Source organism: Mus musculus, chromosome 5 (assembly GCF_000001635.26).
Source record: "Mus musculus strain C57BL/6J chromosome 5, GRCm38.p6 C57BL/6J".
Lineage (NCBI taxonomy): Eukaryota > Metazoa > Chordata > Mammalia > Rodentia > Muridae > Mus > Mus musculus.
The window spans coordinates 65109009-65131781 of record NC_000071.6 but is presented as its reverse complement, the minus strand read 5'-3'; the positions used below and the strand labels follow the sequence as shown (position 1 = coordinate 65131781).

The 22773-nt window shown below is 42.6% G+C and overlaps 1 protein-coding gene across 5 annotated transcripts in view; it reads right to left on the bottom strand.

Moving 5' to 3' along the window:
- Klhl5 (kelch-like 5) overlaps nt 1–22773 on the bottom strand; it is a 60623-nt gene that overhangs the window by 36392 nt on the left and 1458 nt on the right. For 2 of the 5 annotated variants that reach the window (NM_175174.4, NM_001359401.1), the window contains exon 1: nt 6–551. The exons of 2 other annotated variants lie outside the window; for them this stretch is intronic. In NM_175174.4, coding sequence (NP_780383.2) covers nt 6–385 — 380 coding nt within the window. In that variant the 5' untranslated portion in view covers nt 386–551. Of the gene's footprint in view, nt 1–5; nt 1769–22773 lie in introns of those variants that run through there. One more of the 5 variants, XM_006504136.4, reaches the window with a different exon arrangement.

The following is a 22773-nucleotide window of genomic DNA, read 5'->3' as shown; positions in this document are numbered from 1 at the left end:
TCAACCTGCTCGAGCTGGAATCAGATTCATTTTCCTCTTCACTAGTGCCATCGTCCACTTCTGGTCTCTCCAGCCAGTGTGCACCAGCACAGCCTTCTGCTGTAAACTCAAATGCAGGGACATCTGAGGTGGATGCCATTGGCCAAGAAGGTGAATTCTGGAAATCCAGTTGGCTGGACCTTCGGTAACCAATGGAAGCCAAAGGCAATTGTAGGTTACACGGATCTAAAAACTTTCTCCCACCGTTTGCTCCGGTCTGTCCTCGGTTCCAAAATTCTCCCTGCTGGCTGTCAACGGAAGAGTTAGACGATGCTTGATGGCCAAACCACCTCCACCTGATTTTCAAAATCTGTTTCACGTCAAACTCTTTGCGAGAACCAGACATCCTCAGAGAAACCGAGTGATCGTCTAGGCAACGGGCAAAAAACACGGCGCACAGATTTGTGTATCCAACCAAGACAAGAGAAGTATATTCCCTGCTGTACCCAAAAAATAGCTTTAAAAGAAAACAAATCGTTCAAATATATATCTCCATTTACTTTCATCCCAATATATCAGACTATGAAGAACAAAGGGTAATGAATAAAGATGAACGCGGTGGAACACTCCGCTCGATCGGAGCAAACTCTGATCCACCTATCCTGAAGCAGCCCCAGCACTTTCCCTGCTCCCCTTCCCATCCAGACCCTGGACTCGCACAAACACTGACAGCATTCATTAAAGTCCTTTCAAATGCAGAACACCACCCCCTTCTCTGAACCACAAATGACAGAGACTGAGAGCACTATCCCCGCTGCAGAATCAAATCGCAGCCTTTATTGCTCGGTGCATTAACTCTTTTATGGCTGAAACAAGAGCCGTTAACGCAGAGCATTTTCCTTTGTACTTAAAAACCACTTTTCCACCAGCAGTGGTTCCTGCTTTTAAACCAAGTTCTTAGGTGAGTTCTTAGTTCATATCACAGAACACATTTTCTAAAAAGCATTTTAAATGAGATTTGAGGATTCTTGAGCTGTGTTGGGTGGGGATGAGGAGGAGGGTCTAAGCTGGGGCTCTGGACTGGTGGCCACTATCCTCCTGTCTCCTCCCTCTCCTCCCAGGATGCACAGTGACATCCTTGGTTAAGAGTTCATTTGAACAAGGGATAATGAGAAAAACTAGACGAAAAAGTTTGAAAACTACAATGGACCAAAATATGTCAGTACTAACTCTTTAAAAGGGATACCCTGACACCAATATCACTCACTCTAATTCAAACAGGGCTGCTTCCTCCAGTTTGACACCTAGATTTCCTATTGGAGAGGGATGGTGGGGCTCAAGGCTTAAGATTCCTTAGCTGCAGAGAGCACTGGACTGTGGCCTCTGTGGCCAACAAGACAGAGCAGTGCTGTGGACATGCTCACTGCAAATTGATAAGGAGAAAAAAATTAAAATTTAAAATACTAAAGAGTTACTTTGAGTATTCTAGTAGGCGTGGTGGAAGACAGGAATATACACATACTGATGTCTAACCTCCAGAATGAATAAATACAGTCACTGAAGTGAATAAAAGCACTGATTAGTCAAAATATAAAATATTATAATAGTGTAATATTAAGAATTTGTGATTTTAAAGTGCAGAACAGAATTTAGATGTTCAGTACTGAACCCCCTGTCAAATAATTTCACATAAAGCTGTTTTGACATTGGCTGAAAAGTCTGTTTTGGAGACTTTTGGCACAAAAATACCATGAGGCCTGTAGCTTAACCTCATGTGGCCCCTAGAACTAAAAACTGTTCAGAAAAAACAGAATAAGAAGCATGAAAAGCCGCGCAGAGCTCTGTACTGGCACTGTGGGGGACCTCCAATCAGCTCCCTTAGCGCCTGGGTAGGAATGGAACACTGACAAGGAGGGGTTCCGTCAGCTAGCCATACCTGCTTAACTTTAAGAACAGGAGAAAGTTAGGTGAAGGAAGGAGACAAAACGTCCTGAGCACAAAGTCAAGGTGACACCAAGTAGGGTGCCTGGGAGATCGACGCTTTGGAGCTTTAGTGTGGTGGGAGCATGCAAGCGGTGAAGTGACACCCTTGGGTCTGCTCTCACCTATGTCAGACAACTATTACATCACTGAGTCCATATGATGTCATGCCCTCTTCTACAAGGCTGTTTGAGTTCCAGTCCCCCTGGCTGTCAACCCTACTCCTCTCTCAAGGTTATACTTACAAACAACTCCTCCATTTCTCTGCGCTTGTGGTTCCTGATGCGGGCAGCAAATCTCCTTCCTGACAAAAGTTTCTGCACACTGGAGATGTAGCTGTCAGCATCTGGGATGACCAGAGAGTGCTGTAAGCCTTGAGAGGACAGGTGCCAAAGATGACATCTTGGCAAAGCACAGTATACACTGCCACAGTGGGAAATGTCACAGCAGTGGTGCATACGGACTTTACCTTCAATTCATTCAAAAAGACCCTGCCAACTACTTCTACACAAAGGACGCAAAGATTCAAAAAGACCCTGCCAACTACTTCTACACAAAGGACGCAAAGGAGAGATCACGGACATCTTAGAGCTCTCAGAGATGTTTTTAAACTTATATGCTGACAAAGGAAAGGATCATGAACTGTTACAAAAAGAACAATTTGTGTGTCGTGTGTGTGTGTGTGTGTGTGTGTGTGTGTGTGTGTGTGTGTGTGTGTGTGTGGTGCACATGTGCAGGCCAGAGCTAAACAGCAGGTGTCTCTCTCTGCCATGCTCCATTACTGATTAAGACAGGGTCTCTCACTGACCCAGCTAGCTGGCTGGCCAGGGAGCTCTTGGGAATCTGTGCCCGTCCTCCTGCCCAGTGCCACTGTTCCAGGTATGACGCCTACAGTCATGCTCAGCGTTTTACATGGCTGCTGGGGATCCCAACGAAGTCCCTGTGCTTACCAAGCAAGCATTCTTACCAGTGAGCCATCTCTCCACAAAATAAATTTTAATAAATATGAATTTATATATGTGAAATTTTAAATTGAATTGAATCAATGTGAGAACACTCGCCAGTGCTTCGAATTCCAGGAAATACTGTTTTTTATAGCTAGAAGTGGTTTGATTGTTATCTTGTCTGGTGAGTCATTGAAACCTGAACTCAACAGTGGCTTTCATTAAGGACCTCTGAGACATGAGCCATTCATTTCTCAAAAGTAATTCTCCATCAGGAGAAATTCAGACTTAAGGAGCCATGGATGTTAAACTATGAGGTCACACCCCTCCTGCTAAAAGGATTCAAAGGGCCTTTTATCAGAAAATTGGGCTATACATTGAATGTATACCTGCTTACAATAGTAGCTGTTCTGAGCAGGCTATCAGACAGGCTCCATGGTTTGAAAGGGACACCAGGATTGGGTTGCAGAAGGACAAACTGCAGCAGTTAACTGCTGCCATTGTGACCAGAACTTAATTCACCCCTCTCTCACTCATAATGCCACTTTCACACATTTATAAGAATTTTGATTGTTGCTAGAAGAAAGATCATACTATACATACAATTTGAACATTTTTCTTTTCTTTTTGAGAATATTTTGTTATGTGTATGTGTGTATGTGTGTGTGTGTGTGTGTATGTGTGTGTATGTGTGTGTGTGTATGTGTGTGTGTATGTGTGTATGTATATGTGTATGTATGTGTGTGTGTATGTGTGTATGTATGTGTGTGTATGTGTATGTGTGTGTGTGTGTGTGTGTGTGTGTATGTGTGTGTGTGTATGTGTGTGTGTATGTGTGTGTATGTGTGTGTGTATGTATGTGTATGTGTATGTGACTGGATGCACATTTGAGTGCAGGTGCCCTCAGAGGCCAAAGGTTTCAGATGTTGTGAACCACCACCCTACCTGGGTCTGGGAACTGAACTTAGTCCTCTGGAAGGGAATAACAAGTGCTCTTAACCACTCAGCCATCTCTCTAACTCTGCATGTTGCTTTGCTTATACAATTTCATACACACATGGGCACACTAACTAATAAACCTCTTAAACAGTTTCATGACATTTCATAGTTGTAAACAGTTCATTACTCTCTATGAGGTGTGCATGGTGGTTCAGACCGTACATTTCAGAACTAAGGAAGCTGAAACAGGATCACTGCCATGAGTTTGAGGCCAGTCTGGGTCACATCTCAAGTACCAAGCCAGGCTTGTCTATATTGTGAGAGTGTGTCTCACACCAAACAAAACCAAACCAGACCAGACCAGATCAGACCAGATCAGACCAAATCAGACCAGACCAGACCAGACCAGACCAGACCAGACCAAACCAAACCAAACCAAACCAACAGCACCCATCTTGCAAATAATAGGCTTTGAGTTGTTTTCAAGTGTTTGTTTGCTACTAAGGGCAACACTGAAGTAAGTGTCTTGGGAGGCTCTTACGTTGACACAGCTTAGTTCCCAGGAGAATCGCTGCATTGAAGGTATACACACTTCAAATTTGAGTAGTTTAACTTTCCTCAAATCCACATTTCAACAGAAAAGAACTACCCTCTTCTCACCTCCTTCCGCAGGCCTGACACTGGCAATGAGGCTGTAATTCTTTTGGCTCTAGAGGATGTCTGGCCTTGAGCACATTTTTATAGGCCCACTGACCATTCCTGAACTGGCTACATCTATTTTTTTCCTAGGTCATTTGTCTTTGTTTTACCATCAAGGAGAGCCTTGCTATATATTATACATTTTTAGAAGGTATTGGTCTTGTTTTAGATTTTTTTCTAGTCAATTTCTGGATGAACAGCAGCTAGCTTTTGTACCTTTAGGGGCATGCTAGAGTAACAAGAGTTTAAATCACAAGTAGAAAGCACAACGTATTTTCATGACAGGAACCAACCATGTAATTTTCACTAAGGTCCAGGGACAATGACAAACAGTTCATGCTCCTTCCCAAAGGGAGCCACAACCTTTGGCATAGGCTCCTTTTCAAAAACATATTCTTCTGTTCATTAGTGTCCTAAAATTAATTCATAGACTAGGGCTGGAAGTTTAGCACATGTGAAGGTTCAATTTCTCCCACTGCCTCCAAAAACAGTCAGTTGTCTGAGCCACTTGATGAATATATGAACTATGATATTCCAAACACACATACATATACATACATATTATATATATAATGTGCATATGCAATATATGTTACATACATACGTGTGTATGGCCACTAAAATCCCTTCTGTTGGTGACAAGACCATTGAGTTGTTCCTGGTTTTAAACATTTGTCAATACTGCTGCTATGTACACTCTTGTATATCATCACAGTTATGTGGGTATCTGGGGGCTATTACTTTATAGGAACACATGTGCTCCACTCTGGCCTTTGCCATCAGTTCACACACCTAAAGCAGTGCCTGAAAACTCCTTCTATCCAGTCAACACTGGCAATATCAGTCTTTTTTTTTAAGATTTATTTTTTTTTTAACTGTGTGAATATGTATGTGCGTGCAGTGTCTGCAGAGAACAGAAGAGGGTGTCAGACTCCTTGGAGCTGGAGTTAAGGTGCTGGTAAGAAGCCTGCCATGGGTCCTGGGAATTGAACTCAGGTTCTCTAAAGAACACTGCACACAGGTTACCCCTGAGCCACATCTCCAGTCCATCAGGCCTTTTACTCTTGGTCTTTTTTTGTGGGATATATAGAGTTTTGTTTTTACATTACATTTGATTATGAGTAACGGTGAGTGGCTTTTCATTTTAATTTATTTTTCAGATATCAAAATGGATGTTTAAGGTCTCTTCCTCTGTATTCTTCCCATCTTAACTCATCTCCCCTCTTTGTGGAAGCTATTACATCTCTCATATTCCCTTTATGATAGGCTGAGCACTACTGTTACTAGGCCATGAAAAATCAGCATTTGTTTGTTCATGAGACAGGGTCTCACTATGTAGCCCTCGATGACGAGGAACTCAGTATGTAGACCAGGCTGGCTTCTAACCCCCTGAGCTCCATGTCCCCCTTAGTGCTGGGATTAAAGGTGTGCACCATTACACCCAGCTGGCAAGCATTTCTGTGAATAATACTTTTGTTTCTGACCCATCGGCTTTTACTCCACAACATAAGACTGTTTCGACCAAACATCCAGGTCTGGAGAGAAGCACTCACTAGGCTGGAGGAAGGGCTCAGGAGTTGATCACTGGCTGGGCATATAGAAGACACTAGGTTCAATCACAAGGACTTTCCCTGATACACCTTAGTGTTGAATGATCAGAATGGGCTTCACTAATTAATCTATGTGCGTAATTTCAATCCCTTAAGCCCCACCCCCCAACTTTCCTATTTCGTCCAAGGTGCTCACTACTGCCTGGCATTGCTCTTTGTTTATAGTCTATAAGGTAACTCCCAGTAGAACTTTTTGTCTGGATTCATCACTATGGCCCAAGCACGTGGCAAGGAATCCTGCCGATAAACAGATCTCCAGTGAATGAACCCAGCAAACACAACAGAAGCATGTGTCTAAGCTGCATATTTCAACTCTAAGGTAAATCAACAACCTATTATTTTAAAAATATGAGAGAAACATTTACCTTTGATGACAAAATCTTTTAAAGACTTTCAACTTGTGGGGGAAGTCACAGCATGACGTTATACAAACATCTTTTTTCCTATTTCATTCTTGAGGTATTACACCTTCATCAAACGGATTAAACTTTGTACCTCTTTTTACTTCAATAGCTTTGCTTTCCTGCAAGTTAAACTTGAGATACCGACATTGGTATATTGTTTAAAACAGATAATGAGTCTATTATGAATACATTTTTCAAAAAGTAATTAAGGACCTGTCTGAAACAGCTGCTTTAAATCTGTTCAACAGTCAGACTGTGACTTTCTGTCTCTACCCAGTATTACAATGAAAGCAAGAACATGTCATTAAGACAGAGTGCGGTGACCACACTTGGAGGGGTGGCATTTGGAGCTCTGCATCTGGGGTCTTCCATGCCCAGGCCTTAGATGTGGAATAGAGTTTCTGTGTTATTTTCCCATCTTTGTTGTCTTGTTTTTAGCTCTGGTTTGAGCCAATCATTTAAATCACTAATATCTGGTCTCTAGCTTACACAGTAAATCATTATAATAAAAATCTCAAGACAAACAGTCAACTAACCTGATTCCTTGGGAGCTCCCAGAGATTGAACCATCAATCAAAGAGCATGATGGGCCTAGGCCCCCTATACATATGTAGCAGATGTGTAGCTTCGTCTTCATGTGGGTTCCCCAACAACTGAACAGCGACTGACCCTGACTCTGTTGCCTGCCTGTGGATCTTTGTTACACGCTCTCTAGTTGAGTTAGCGTGACAGGCTAAGGCTTGAAAGCTACTCATGAGGCAAAAGAGTTTCACAGAAACTTGTTCTTGGTGTCTGGCGTTTTTTCTAACCTATACATTAATTTTTTATTTTCGAGTTAGTTTAGTGTATGGATCTACGTGCTCTCTTTTAGTATTACCCTATTATAAGTGCCTTTTAAGATTGAATTTTGACATAGTTAAAGCCAGTGTTTTAACAGTCTTAGAAGGTCTTTGAGTAAGACCTTGGGCTTGGAATTTAGTATTGCCCCTGGTATTATACTATCACTTTGAGTAAAAGTTAGGTCACTGTTTTTTACAGGAATTTACCATCACTAAGAAAGAATGACGTTTTTGACCATAGAACCATGACTTGGGTGTGAAAGTCCTTGTCCTAGGAGAGTAAAGACTTCACACCTGGCTTCTAAGACTATAGTTAAGTTACACCCATACACACACACACACACACACACACACACGTATTTACAATGGCCTAGGGGGAAGGTGGACTATACAATAGACTAAAATAGGAACTATGGCAAGGGCACGAAGCCCTTGACCCTGGCTTTTAAGATTAAGTAAATCTTAGGTAGAGCCCTTGTTGATCCCAGTTGTTAACAATAAATTCTATCCCAGGTGGTTCCTGTTAGACCTTTTGTGTTTGTATTTTTCTGTTGTATGTAAAAAATCTAGTAACTTCTTTGTACCTTGCAAGTATGTCACCCAACTTTTTTATTGTTTTCTGTATAAAAAGTCTGATGTTTAATTTGACAAAATACATTCAGATCTTGTTCCTCTAACTGGGCTGTCGTGTCTGGCCTCAGTGGGAAAAGATGTGCCTAGACCTGCAGTGACTTGAGGTGCCATGGTGGGTTGATGGGGGGCACCCCCTTCGCAGAGATGAAGGGGAGAAGAGATGGGGGAGCTGCAGTTGGGATATAAAGTGAATTAATAAGTAAGCAAATAAATAAATGGGAAAAAGTCAAGCGGAAGGTGATCTCACATGAATGGCTTACTGAATACTGACTAATCAAAGAATGGGTCCTGCAGCTGGGTAAGGACTAGGATCTAAGGAGATGATTTAGAGACAGACCTCAAGATGATTTTGAGAATGGTGAAAATGGTTTTCAGAGGGAAGATGCAGTGAGCAGAGAAAACAGACCATGACAATGTGAGAAGCAGTTTAAACTCGGAAGCAAACAACAAGATTTGAAAGGGAGATGAATGTTAAAAACATAGTATTATAGAGACTGGCTTAAGATGTTTGTGGCTAATCAAGAGGAAGTTAAAAAAAAAAAAACAGTATTTTCAGGCCTGCATGGTTGGGAAAAAGGATGCCGAAGACAAGGAAACTGGGAGGCAGATTTGGAACGACCAAGTGTTGCTTATTTTAATTATAAATGTAGCAACTGCATCAGCCAGGGTTCTCTAAAGAATCAGAACTGATAGGATGAATATACACATATTAAAGGGAATTCATTAGAAAAGTTTGCAGAATGTGATCTGGAAAGACTGGGAACCTGGGATTTATGCAGTCTACAAGGTTAGATGTCTCAGTAGTCTGTCTGGTGCTGGAGTGCGGGAGAGCTGCTGGTCTTCAGGCTATGCTGGAATCCAGAAATAGGCTCTAATACCAGTGAAGAAATACCAGAGCAAAGGGACAGAAAGACTTGGCAGCAAAAGTGAGGGCAAATACTCCCAAAGCAAACGGACTTTCTCCTATGTCCATTTATCTAGGCTGCTCTTCTGGCTTCAGAAAATCTGATCAAGAAAATCTTTCACAGCTGCGCTCAGAAGCCTGCCTTTTAGTTGATTCCATATATAGGCAAGTTGACAACTAAGACTAGCTATCACAAGTCTACCACTTGCCAAGTTGACACAAATCACATCTTATGCCATGATGATAAATTTCCAATGAAAACAGTAACAGGACATACTTTGCCTAGCATGACATGATGATTCATCCCATGAACAACGGCAGAGGCAGCATGTGCTTTAGAACAGGTAGCAAAGCCCCTTGAAGAATGCTTAGTCTTTCAGTCTCTCAAAACTTAAATATGGCAGTCAGCCATAGTGACACACCTTCAACTCCAGCACTCAGGAAACAGACCGACAGGTCTCTGTGAGTTCCAGGACAGCCAGGGCTACATAGTGAGAACCTGTCTCTAAACGACAACAACAAAACCCTCTTAAATATGATAATATAGACTTAAAACATTTAACCACTGATATTTTCTCTATTGATGTTACATTATACAATAAATAGAGGGGAAAAAAGAAATAAAGGAAAACACAAATATTGTCTTAATGTATGCATATATTCACAAATGTGTTTTTAACAAAACATAGAACAAACAGTCTCATGTCAGTTATAGCTTATTTCTGCTGGCCTTAGCTGGTATTTATAACTACCTTCCTCTACTGCCTGCTCTTCGCTTCCTCCACCCTTCACCTCAGCAGGTCTTGGCTCCTTCTCTGGAGAATAGAACAATGCCTTCATTCTGGAAGGATCCCTTTGCTGTTCTGCATGCATTACGTGGTAGTTTCCCACTGACTTTAATCACAGGACATGGTAGCACAACAGACACCCTAAAGGATCTCCTGTACTTCAGACACATCTTCCTTGCTTCAGTCACCTCCCCTAACACTGCTTACTCCTTTCTTAGCCTGTTGGCTTCCAGCATCAGAAGCTCAGAAGTGGCGGTGGGGGGGGGGGTGTTAGTTTCCTGTGCAATGGAATGTTTGTTTTACCTTCTGGAAGAAGTGCTCACCTGTCTGGAACCAAAACGTCTAGGCCAGCAGAAGTTAAGGTCACCGGAACAGGAAACAAAATTTTCCCAGTAGTCACTAGGGATGATAGTGAGCGGACCCATCCTTATTCCCATGCCTTGGTCCCAGGACCTATGAATCCTGGCCATGAGAGAAACTGTACCATATATCACACACTGATTCAGAACATATACTATCTTTTGGAGAACCATGCTTCATGCCAGGTTGCTGCCACCTTATTGCCCCTGTAAGTGAGTCATTAGAAGGTCATTCTGCCATTCTACCAAGGCAACTTTTTTAGGGTGTTAGGGAACACAGTAAGACCAGGGGATTCCATGAGCATGGCCCTAATGTCACACTTCTCTGGCTGTGGTCAGAAGTGATGCTATGTGGAATGCTAGGATAGCGGATAAAGCATTCTCTAAGTCCATAGATGGTGGTTTGGGCAGAGGCAGTACATGCAGGAAAGGCAAAGCCATAACAAGAATAAGCATCTATTCCAGGAAGGACTAAACATTGCCCTTCCCACAAAAGTTGTTCAATGTAGAAACCTTGCCAGTTGGTTGCAGGTTGGTCATCCTGGGGAATGGTGACATAGGGGCTCTGTGTTGGCCTCTGCTGCTGGTATATCTGGTACTCAAGAGCAGCTAGAGCCAAGTCAGCTTCGTTGAGCAGAAGCCCATGTTGTTGAGCCCATGTTTAACCTTCTGATTGGTGCCTGCACATTGTACAGAGCCAGCCGGGCCCTAGTCTTCTCTTCCTTAGTTAATCACGGTAGGGCACATCCCATGAGGCCATGGTGCATTCTTGGGAGCAGATGCATTGCATCAGGAGTAGAAGAGACATTTAGGAAGCTTCTTCATGTAGCTTGTTGGTGCCCTCAGAACCCACCTTGGCCCTATCATGTATATCACTTCCATTTGGTAATGGGTTGTTGCTGAGCACACCCTACTTTATGGCTTGGTGGGTCAGATAATACCCTAGCTCATGGTGGACAGCTTAGGTCTCATTGTCGAATGCTGTTTCTACAGCTCAATAGCTGGCTAAGAGCTGATCCTCAAATGGTTCCCTTCAGCAGACGGTGATAAAGCTTTGCTCCAAAATCCCAAGGGTCTCTGTTTTGATTCACCTATGGGGCTTGCCAGTGACTCTGAACAGCATTCCTATCTGCCTGTGACATGGCAGGTACCAGTAGGTCTCTTGGATGGAGCAGTCTGTACAACAGCCTGGGCCTGCTGAAGAGTCTTTTCCTGTTCCAGGCACCATCCATGGCTAGCAGCTTTCTGAGGCACTTAGTGTGTGCTGCCTCCAGAATCCAGAGAGACCCACTAAACACTGTGCTGCTTTCTTGGTGGTGGGAGGGGCCAAGTTTAACGACTTATCTTTCACCTTAGAAGGAACATCTCTGCATACCTCACAGCACTGGCCTTCTAGAAATTTGACAGAGGTGGAAGCCCCTGAGTTTTGGTTGGGTTTCTCTCCCATCCTCGAATGCACAAATGTGCAAGTCTAAAGTGGTTGCTACCTCCTGTTCACTTGGTTCCATCAGCAGATGGAGGAACTGTTTGGGGATGTTTATGTGGCACAATCTTGCTGGAGGAAGCACATCACTGGACTCGAGCTTTAGATTAAAAGGCCTGCATCATTTCCAGTTCACTTCCTCTGCTTCCTGCCTGTGGTCCAAGATGTGAGTTCCCAGCTTTCAGTTCCTGCCTGCCGATTGGTGCCACACCTCCCTGCCATGATAAATTCCTATTCCTCTGGAACCATAAGCCCAGAAAGATTTGTCATGGTATTCTATCACAGCAAAGAACAGAAACTAATACAACAGCCAAATGGATACATATGATAGGGATCTATAGTAGAACCAGCTTATCTTTAAAGATTAACTGATTTAAGAAATAAAAGCTTCATTATGTGCTTTTTGTTTTGCTGCAGGGCTGGGATTGAACCCAGGGCCTTGCACACACCAGGCAAATCCTCTGCTAATGGTCTGCATCCCCAGCCCTTGGTTTTTGACAAAACACCTTACCATGAAAGTGAAAGTGCCCTTCAACTTTCTGTGTAGCCTAAGGAGGCCCTAAACTCACAACTGTCCTCCTTCTTCCTCTCGTGTGCTGGAATTACAGGCCTGTGTCCAGATACCTTTGAAACCCCAAATTAAGATTAATATTACAGTGATAAATCACCCCTGTTAAAAATAATTGGGGGATATTTCTCATTTAATCAGTAAATAAAAAAATAAAATAAATATGAACTTTTAGTTCTAAGGGATTTGGTTTTATAAGCTCCCTGGCACATCAAAAGCTCAGCAGTTAAGAGCCCTGAGAGAGACTGAAAAACAAAGTGTGGCTTCATGGTTAGGCCCATCTAACAAGGGATTTACCCAAATAAAAGCACTGTAACACATAACTATAAGGTTAGGGTGGAAATGGAAGTGAAAGAAACTTTAACCTTAAAACTAAATTATGCCATCATGCCATATGATGCTGTCATATCCCATAATAGTTGCTCAATTACCAAAATTGCTTATTTAATACGTTTCCTATGACGATGACAGAAAGGATTATAGCTTTCAAAGCATCTATAATTCAGGAGCTGGTATTTAATTTAAAAGTTGCAATACAAGGGATGGAGAAATGGCTCAGTGGTTCAGAGCACGCAATGCTCTTCCAGAGGACTTGGGTTCAGTTCACAATGGCTCACTACCTCTGTCTGTAACTCCAGTTCCAGTGACCCAATGCCTTCTTCTGACCTTGTTAGGCATCAGGCTTTCAGTGTGGTACACACACATGTGTGCAGGCAAAACACCGATACACATAAAAATAAATGCATCACAAAGAATTGCAGAATAGTAGGATAAAGACACTCAAGGCATGCAGGAATAAACTAAGACAGTTGCCGAGGTCAGTGGTAGACTACTGGTCGATCTGAAGCCCTTAGTAGAGGGCAAGCTCCCTTACCAGCTGAAGCTGATGGCTAATGCTTTAAATGAAAACGTCAGCTATCATAAAGCTACATTTATGTGCCATTAATGACATTGTCTTAATTTGAATGTGTAAATGCACACTCATTCACTAGTCTTTTTGTATAGAACTAATGCCTTGCATTCAATATTCATCTCATACTGAGAGTGGTCTTATTGCATAAGCCGCATATGATCTATTATGTATGATTTTTACTTATGGTTTGTATAATGGAGAACTTAAAAGCATTTATGAAAGAATCTGAATACAGAACAACCTGGTCATTATGAAAAAAAAAATCTCATGTCAGACAATAAATTAAACTCAATGCTTCTTTAATGGAGACAATGCACTTAGTGATGTAGTCCATTTGTATTCTCGTCTGAGCACCTTATTCTTTTGACCAGGCAGCTTGTTCATGGTCTTTGACAGGGACAACTTGGGGCTTTGATGACTTTTCTCTTCATCATTTATAATTATCTAGCCTTCATTAAATTTGACAGCAAACTTCAAACAGCTCATTTATACTGAAACATCTCAAAGCACTCAACTTAATTTTTTTTATGGAATTCTCTTTACAGTCATTAATTTAGATGTTTACTGATGTTACCATTACTCTAACTTTGCAGCTACTAAAGACGAGCTTGTGAATGAACACAATCAGCTTAAGTGTGTACCCAACTGCGCGGCTAGGGGAGGAGGGTGTGCATCTACTCAGGAGCAGCCACAGGAGCCTGGTGATCCCTGGGCCCCCAGGATCCATGCACACGTTTCCTAGAGGTCAGTAGGCTGAAGCAGGGAGTCAGCTCAGACTGTTATTTTCTGACATTATCACTTAATGGTAGACAGAGTCTGGGTCGATAGCTAAACCAGTCACTTTGGGCAACTCACTCCCTTGTTTCTTAGTGTGACTACAACTGTCTCCTAAGCCTGTTGCCTAGAGTGCATGTGTGTGGGTAAGACATGACCTGTTGTAACACCTAGAGAACAGGCGTCCCCTCCCTATCTGACAGATGCAGCTGCTCAAGCGAGGCTGACTGGGCTCTGGTGAGTTGAGGGTTCCATGCTTTGGATTTCAAGTGGATTATGCTGCCACTTGCTTTGAAAACAGTGTCACTTGCTGCTCACAGCTACTCCATGGGCAGGTAGTTATAAACCCTACTGTGTAATCAGTCCTTGGCTACTCTGTGGGCTCTTCCTTCTTCCAGCCTTTTCTGCCCCTTTTCTTCCACCCTTTCAATCCCCCAACACAGAAAGGAGAGAAAAAAATGGCTAGAGGGAAAAGGGGCATCACTATCATTAGACCACTCCCTGTGTTCCATGAGGCAAGTTTGATCTTTGTTCTCAGGACATCTAATTTCTTCTTGTTTCCTCTTTGTACACAACTATTTAATAAACCACAACCCACAACAACTAACCTCTTGGGCCCTACTTATATACCCTTGGAAAAGTCCCCAGAATCCCAAACATCACACAATCACAGAAACTATCTGCAGCTGGCAAAGCATGCAGCCCTGTGAAGAGCACGAGGCAAATCATAGTCACCTGCTGTGGACAATCTGAAGCAGCCCCATATCCCGCACCTGGGATTAAAATGAAAACTATTCCCATAATGTTTCTGTTTTTAAAAGTTCTCAGTACACTACTATGCCAAAGATGGAGCAGACTCAGAGTATGACTGACTTGTTTAAGCTCTGTGTGCAGCAGAGGACACTAAACTGAACTGAAACTGTTTGCCAGTGCGATCAGGTTAAACTACCGGTAAACAAGGCAGTGTAGCCCTGGCTGCCCTGGCCTTGCTTTGTAGACCAGGCTGGTCTTGAATTCACCAAGATCTGCCTGCTTCTGCCTCCTAAGTGCTGGACTAAAGGCTTGTGCTGCCATGCCTGGCCTTAGTTCAAGTTTTTAAAGAAGAGGGAGAAAGAGGGAGAGAGAGACTAGTTTTCAACTGCTTGAAGAATGTATCACTTCTTAGACAAAAACACTTATGCAATTCCTCACAGTCGCAATTAAACAGGAAATGGCACTAATGTCCAAACACAAGTCCTCAACTTCTGTTACCGTCTTCCTCCCAGTTTTTGGTGTTTGCCTATGAAACAAAGTGTTCACCCATACATCAGACTAGTTTCCATTATCCGTCTGTCCTAATGTATGGTAGGAAAACAAAGATCAACTCACAGAACTGGCTGTTACGTATCCCACTCCCTTTTAAACTTGCCTAGAAAAAAAATCACAGCTGATACTATAATAACTGCTTAATTATAACAAAATATTTGGTTTTGAAAATACCCTTTTAAGGCAAGTGTGGCGACTCATGCTTCTAATACCAGCAGTTGGGAGGCTGAGGCAGGAGGACTGACATGAGTTCCATGTCAGTCTGTGCTTTGTCACCTAATGAATTTCAGATCAGCCAGGACTACAGAGTGAGATCCTATTTCAGAGGACGAACAAGTCTGTCAGCCAATCGTGGTTGTGCACTCCTTTAATCCCAGCACTCTGGAGGCAGAGGCAGGCGGATCTCTGTGAGTCTGAGGGCAGCCTGGTCTACAGAGTGAATTTCAGGGATCCAGAACCACACGGTGAGACAAGCAATCTAGCAGATGAAAAATAGCCTTTTATGGCTGGAGGTGTCGCTAAGAACATGTGCTTAGCACATGTGAGACCCTGAGTTCAGGTTTCAGCATTTGGAGAAGAAATCAGAAGAGTCCTGGGTAGCTGGTAAACGGAATGGGTTTCCTTGGCACACGCTTCTCTTAGTTTGCACATAGACACATTTGCAGGGCACAAGGATGGAAGCTGAGAGGCCACCTAGATGGAGAGAAACATGGCTAACTTCTTGCCTGATCCATGATTTGGCAAATGTGCTGTGACACCCAAATGTCTTATGTGTCATAAAAAGCTACAGCGTGAGTAACTGTGATTTTGTCTTTTACTGACCTGAACCAAATCCAGAAGTGTTTCTGTTCCCTTGAAGCTCTACAGCAATGGAGATGAAAAAGGGAATCAATCAGTACTCTTCAGGCACAAACACAACACAAGTTGTCTGTGGTCTCTGAACACATAACGGAAAATCACAGACAGACTTGAGCTGACGCAGGATCAATCAAGTTTTCCAAGTGCTTATGTTAGAACAACATACAGTTGGTAAGGAAATGGGAATAAAGAACAATTTAAACAACAGAGGGGAGACAAATGTGATGACACAGGGAGAGACAGAGAGAATGAGTGTGAGTTAGAACCTGAATGTGAGGATAGGGATGAACTGACAGAGCCCTCACCTAGAAAGCACAAAGCCCTGGGTTTGATCTTCACCTATTCAATCATTCATTTATTAATTTATAGACAGCCTTGGCTGTCCTGGACTTGCTTTGTAGACCGGGCTGGCCTTGAATTCATCAAGATCCTTTTGCCTCCCAAGTGCTAGGACAAAAAGCTTGCACTGCCATGCTAAGCCTTAGTCCATTTTTTTTAAAGGAGGGGGGGGAGAGGGAGAGAGAAGGGGCAAGGGAGAGGGAGAAGGAGAGGGAGGGGGGAGAGGGGGAGGGAGAGGGGGAGAGGGGGAGAAGGAGAGGGAGGGGGAGAGGGGAAGGAAGAGGGGGAGAGGAGGGAGAGAAGGAGAGGGGGAAGGAGAGGGAGAGGGGGAGAGGGGAAGTGAGAGGGGGAGAGGAGGGGGAGGGATCGAGGGGGAGGGAGAGGGGGAGAAAGAGAGAGAAACTAGTCTTCAAATGCTCATAATCACAAATGAGTTCGTTACTACAAATGTTAACTAAGCCAATGTCATTCAACAACTCCCTGGCTTGCCCTAACATGAAACTTAAAAGAATAGCAATTAAAAAAAAAAAAACACCAAAAAGCTGTTTTATAGTTCCAACTAAAAGCACAATTGGACAAGGGAGTGAATGAAATGGCAGATCAATGGACATCAGCAGTGACTAGAATCTCTCAGTGTTAAATGTATCTTAGGCTAAACTCAATGTTCTTAAGAGGCCCTTCATCTGAGTACTGGTGGCGCATGCCTTTAATCCCAGCACTTGGGAGGCAGAGACCGGTTGTTCTCTGAGTTTGAGGCCAGCCTGGTCTACAGAGTGAGTTCCAGGACACAGAGAAACACTATTTCAAAAATACAAGAGTCTCTTCAGGGTGGTCTTCTCAACTTCCAATGGGGTCTGGGGGTGACAAGAAATAACTTGGACTAGCTAGTGAATGTAATCACAATACAGTGTATTTATGCACAAAACTGTCAAAAATACTTAAAACTACCTAAAATAAAGCCAACATTTGAAAATATAATGAATTAAAAAAGAAAAAAGAAAAGACAAGCTGGGTCTAGCCTCTTTGAAGGACTGCTGAGACTCCATAATTTTAAGGTCCTGTAAGATGCACAATTGATTAGCCCTTCTTTCCACAAATAACAGGAAGAAATGAAGTAACCCTTCTCCAGCCTCTCCTCTCTAGTCTTCACAGGGCAATCACACCTTCTAAAGGACGATTCTTGACTACACCATTATAGCTAAAATTCTTATTCATTTTCAATCTCCTACTCGGTCATAAAAGCCAAATTGTTTGGCATGGAATTCAGAGTTTTTAATGTCTTAGAGGTCCCACCTGCCCTGCCAACATCATACCTTACATTCTATTCATCTATCTCATATTTCATCTATAACTAAAAATAATTAAGCACATAGATCAAATCAATGAAAACAAATACTATTGAATACTTCCAAACGAGCTCATACACTCACTACGGACATTTAAGTTAGCGAACCTTTCCCCTTGAACATTTAAAGTTAAGTCTCTTAGCTCTGTGTCCCAGCAATGGCAATCTGTAGAATTAGGTATATTATCTACATTCAAGGTAACATTACTCCTAGTAAAGATGACTTCCCAGGTTACTCAGTTTGCATTTGGATTCATATAAAGAAACCCCAGCTTTGGGGGGCTCTTATGATAATTCATATCCTTTCCACGATCCTGGAAGCTAAGTTTATGGAGCTGTAAGAGACGTCATGTGTTGAGGGAACATGGAGTTTTAAAGCTAGTGGCTTTGGTGCCCCCCTAGTTGAGCCTCTTTTGAGATATTACTCAGATGGTACAAGCTGCTTGTACGGACTTCTGTGAAGATCACGTCTACCAATCGGGAACACCAACACAGGCCTGCTGATAAGCTGCCGTCACTGTAGGACTGTCTTCTAAACAAGGAAGCTTCTGGTAGTTTCCTGCACCGCACTGTTTAGATGAGTCCACACCCATCCTGCTTTTACACAGCAACAAATGTGTAAGGACATTTCAGAGACTCAAGATCCTGTGCAGTCTGCACCTAAGACCCTCCTTTAGCCTTCACCCCTGATGGGTCTTACCTGTCATGCACAGCTAGTTATGCCTGTTCATATAGATGAGGTCTCGCTGTGAGCCCTGGCTGATCTGGAACTTGCTACTTGGCTCAGGCTGGCTCCGTCAAACTTGCTTTGATCCTTCTGCCTTCAGCCTTCTAAGTGCACCTATGCACCACCATACCTAGTTGCTAAAACAAACACAGTTTTTCCTCACCTCCCTCATGTTTTTCTGGTAATCTGCTCTTCCAGATATCGTATACACCCACCCCTTAGCTGCCTACTGAAGTGCAGCTATGGATACCTTTTGTCTGGGAAGAGACATTGCTACAGAAGAGGAGCGCACAATGATAAGAGAAAATACAAAGTTGCTGGGAATAAAAATGAAGTCGGTGAAGAAATGTAACAACAGGATGTTAAAGTCTAAAATGTCCACGTAGAAGCTGTCCTGGAGAGCAGTCTGTTTGGTAGGGAACTGCTGGACTAGTAGCATGGACTTTCTCTCTGCAGTAATAGCTTTGAGGTGAAGCCAGGGAGTCTCGAGTAAGGACTGAAGGACATGAAGGTAAGAGGCAGACAATTCAGTCACCTATATCTTAGGAGAGGAAGAAATGAATGAAAGGATTTTTTTTTTAAAAAAAAAAGGCATTTGCCTGTGTGTGGAGAGTGCATACACTAGCTACAAATCAACTCCAAGATTCCCTTCTCATCCTGATTATCATAATCCATCTGTCCTAGGACAACCTGCACACTGATGCTAACTGTCTCAGTCAGGGTTTCTATTCCTGCACAAACAGCATGACCAAAAAGCAAGTTGGGGAGGAAAGGGTTTATTCAGCTTACACTTTCCACATTGCTGTTCATCACCAAGGAAGTCAGGACAGGAACTCAAGCAGGCCAGGAAGCAGGAGCTGATGCAGAGGCCATGGAGGAATGCTACTTACTGGCTTGCTTCCCCTGGCTTGCTCAGCTTGCTTTCTTATAGAACCCAGGACTACCAGCACCACCCACAGTGGGCCCTCCCTGCTTGATCACTAGTTGAGGAAATGCCTTACAGAAGGATCTCATGGAGGCATTTCCTCAAGGGAGGCTCCTTTCTCTGTGATAACGCCAGCTTGTGTCAACTTGACACACAGAACCAGCCAGTACACTAATCACACAGATTTTTTTAAGTGGCGTCTCAGACTTCTTTAATCTCAGACTTCTCAGACGCTACTAGAACAGGGCCTCCTTCTTATCTACAAAGTTGCCAGTGACTTTGTTGTTGTTTTAGAGTCAACTCCATTATTTCCAAATTCTGACAGTGAGAGCACTTAAGCTTTAAGTGGTTCTCAACCTTCCTAAGGCTGTGACCCTTCAATACAGTTCCTCGTGTTTCAGTGACCCCAATCATAAAATTATTTTCGCTGCTACTTCAGAACTGTGATTTTGCTACTGTCATTAATCATAGCGTAAATATACAATATGCAGATGGTATTGGGTGACTCCTGAGGAAGGGTCATTCCATCCCCAAACGCTGGTGACCCACAGTCAGGAACCACTGAGAAGGCCAACCTCCACGGTGCATTGACAAAATGCTAGGCTTGGATAAACTGCCAAAGTTCTAGCTTCAACCCTGTGAACTCTTAGATTAAAGCGCCCTTGTAAGAGCAAAACAGAGAAAGGCTAGTCAATAGAGAATCAGAGCAATGGCATGAACATGCAGAGAGAAGCTGGAAAGAAACCACACAGAGAAAGCAGCCCTGCTCTTTACTATCAGCGATGCCAAGGGCCTTGAGGCCCAACTGGGTTTCTGGTCTCTGACATCAACACAAAGCTACATTACTGCTAACAAAACATTCTGGTTGCTTAGACTAGTTCAAGTAATTTTATATAACTTGTTAGGAAATGAACCTTAAGAGCAAAACAAAGAAAGAGGAATACAGTGTTTGTGTGTGTGTGTGTGTGTGTGTGTGTGTGTGTGTGTGTGTGTTACACTCCAAAATTTGTTAATGCCGCCTTAAAAAGAAGGAGAGAACTCAAATTATAGCAATTTTCTTTTGGCATTAGAATCTCTCATTCACTATTTTATTTTCAGAAGACCTAACAGTGCCTTATACACATTTAACAAATGTTTATTGAATGGACATACAATTCAAAATGAAACTCACTTGATCAAAATAGTACATCTAATTGTGGGGTTTTTCAATAGCATTTCATTTCAAATTAAGATGTTCTTTATAATCCTCATTACCACAATTCTGTCTAAACACGCACACTCACACAGAAATGCTGTTTTCCAGTTTTTAAAATAGAAGACTGAAAACCATGGTGGGTCCAGCTTATTCAGATCCTGTGTTGACTCTCAGGGTTATGAAGTCTGCTCAGTAGAGTGGTCATTAAGACTGTTCACAGACCGTGCCAGGTCTCTTCCTTCTGGAGCAGGGTAAGGTAGCATTTCCCTACTTCTTTGAAGTTAGGTATAGCTATGAGTTATGTGGTCACTTCCAATGGGAGCCTTGAAGAGCCACTGTGCTGTTATTACCCAGCACATCCTTTCCTCTCTCCTCCCAAGTGTGGAAGAATGTGCTGAGATGCAGCCTAACAGCCTGGGGTCAAGTGACCCCCTGAAACAGAGCTCGCATGCTGACCCTCACCAGACATACAGTAGGACAGAGATAAACCTTTGCTGACTTAAGCCACTAGGACGTGAGGATCTTCTGTGACCACAGCCTAACCTATTCTGTTTGATACTCAGCAAACATCTTTTTTTCACAAACAGGGTGAAGAGAATAAATAGCATTGGCTCTCAATTTTTCAGAACGGTAACATTTTGTATACAGGTGCCCCTCCCCGCCCCCACCAAAAAATGTTTGTATAGGAGTATTGTACTCCCTTAGGTCAGCTCCAGATAAAATTTCAAACCAATTCCTCATCCTCTCAGCCCTCACTGCCTGACTTCTGAAACCTAGGATGGAAGACTATCTGGATAAGATGTGAGTCTTGGCAATCCAAACTCTTGCCTCCTGTTCTCATTTGCATCCTTCAGGCTGTTTTACTACCAGTAAATTCTCAGCATATATCCCACGAATGAACTGTTTGCTATAACCACACTAGTCTTATAAACTAGAATATAGATCCAAAAGGCTCATAAACTTGCTGGAAATAGCCCCAAACACTAATAAGTTCAATTATAGTTTTTGGATTTGTTGCTGTTATTGTTTTGTTCCAGATCTCTCTCTCCTTTTTGTTTTGTTTTGAGACAGGGTCTCAAATCTCACTATGTTACCTTGGATGGTCTGAAACTTGCTATTTAGGCCAGGCTGGTCTTGAACTTATAGAAATCTGGATACCTCTGTCTCCAGAATGCTAGGATGAAAGGCCTGGACCACCACATCTAGCTCTTTTGCTCTTTCTACTTGTGGCATGTTTTCTGAGATCTTTGATAGCTACAGAATGTAGGGTTATACAGGAAACTAATAGTACAAATAATGTTTGTGATAAGATAGCATGCAAATCACATATTTATATTCACTAGTAATTCAAGGATTTTTACTTGCCTAAACCTAATTCTAGTTCTCAAAGAGTAAACATTCTGAAGCATGAATGGAAAGGCCTATAGGTCATGTGGTCCAAGAGGCAACTTGCTGAACATCTAACGGAGTATGTGTATAGCCTCTTCCTTTGATGTATACAGTGTTAAAACCCTGACTTCTGGATTAGCTTCATTTTGGCCCTTACCAAATTCACTAACTTCAAACACTTTGCTCTCCAGTTCTTATCGGTTCTCAAGCTGTAAGAAAATATCCATAAAGGACTGCTTTATTACATTTGGAATCGGTCACAACATGTATTCTTCCATCAATCAATTTTACAGCAGTATGGTTAAAAAAAAAAAAAAACTTTCAAGAAACTCTGGGGAAAAATAAAGCATCTATCTAAATCCAGATATCTCGAGTTCATCTGAGCTCAGAATCTTTTCCCATCTCCCCTTGTCTTGGAGCTGGGACAAAGAGAACCTTGTGTAGAGCAGACAAGTAAGTCCCTCGCCACCGAGCACAGCTTGGGAAATACTAGTTCAGATCATCACAACCAGGAATTCACAGAACATATACTTCTAATTTCAACATGCCCTGTGTTAAGAACACTTTTTGGGTGGGTGGGTGTCTGTGTGCATACACGCTTGTGCACGCGTGTGCGAGCCCGAAAAAATTTATGATTTTCTGTTGGGAATCTTTTAAAAATGTCAGCTTAATGTCACCATCTCTCTTCCTTTTCTCAGGGCCCATAAAAAGCTGTTTCTGTCAGGCCTCATTACTAGAAAATGCCTTGCTTATGCAGAAGAACTGACTTTTTAAACTGTGGAATCATAAACATGTGGTAGCTTACTGTGTTTCTTTCCTGGCTCTAAGGACGTTCAAAACCCAAACCAAGCCTCACGTGTAGCACAGGACCCGA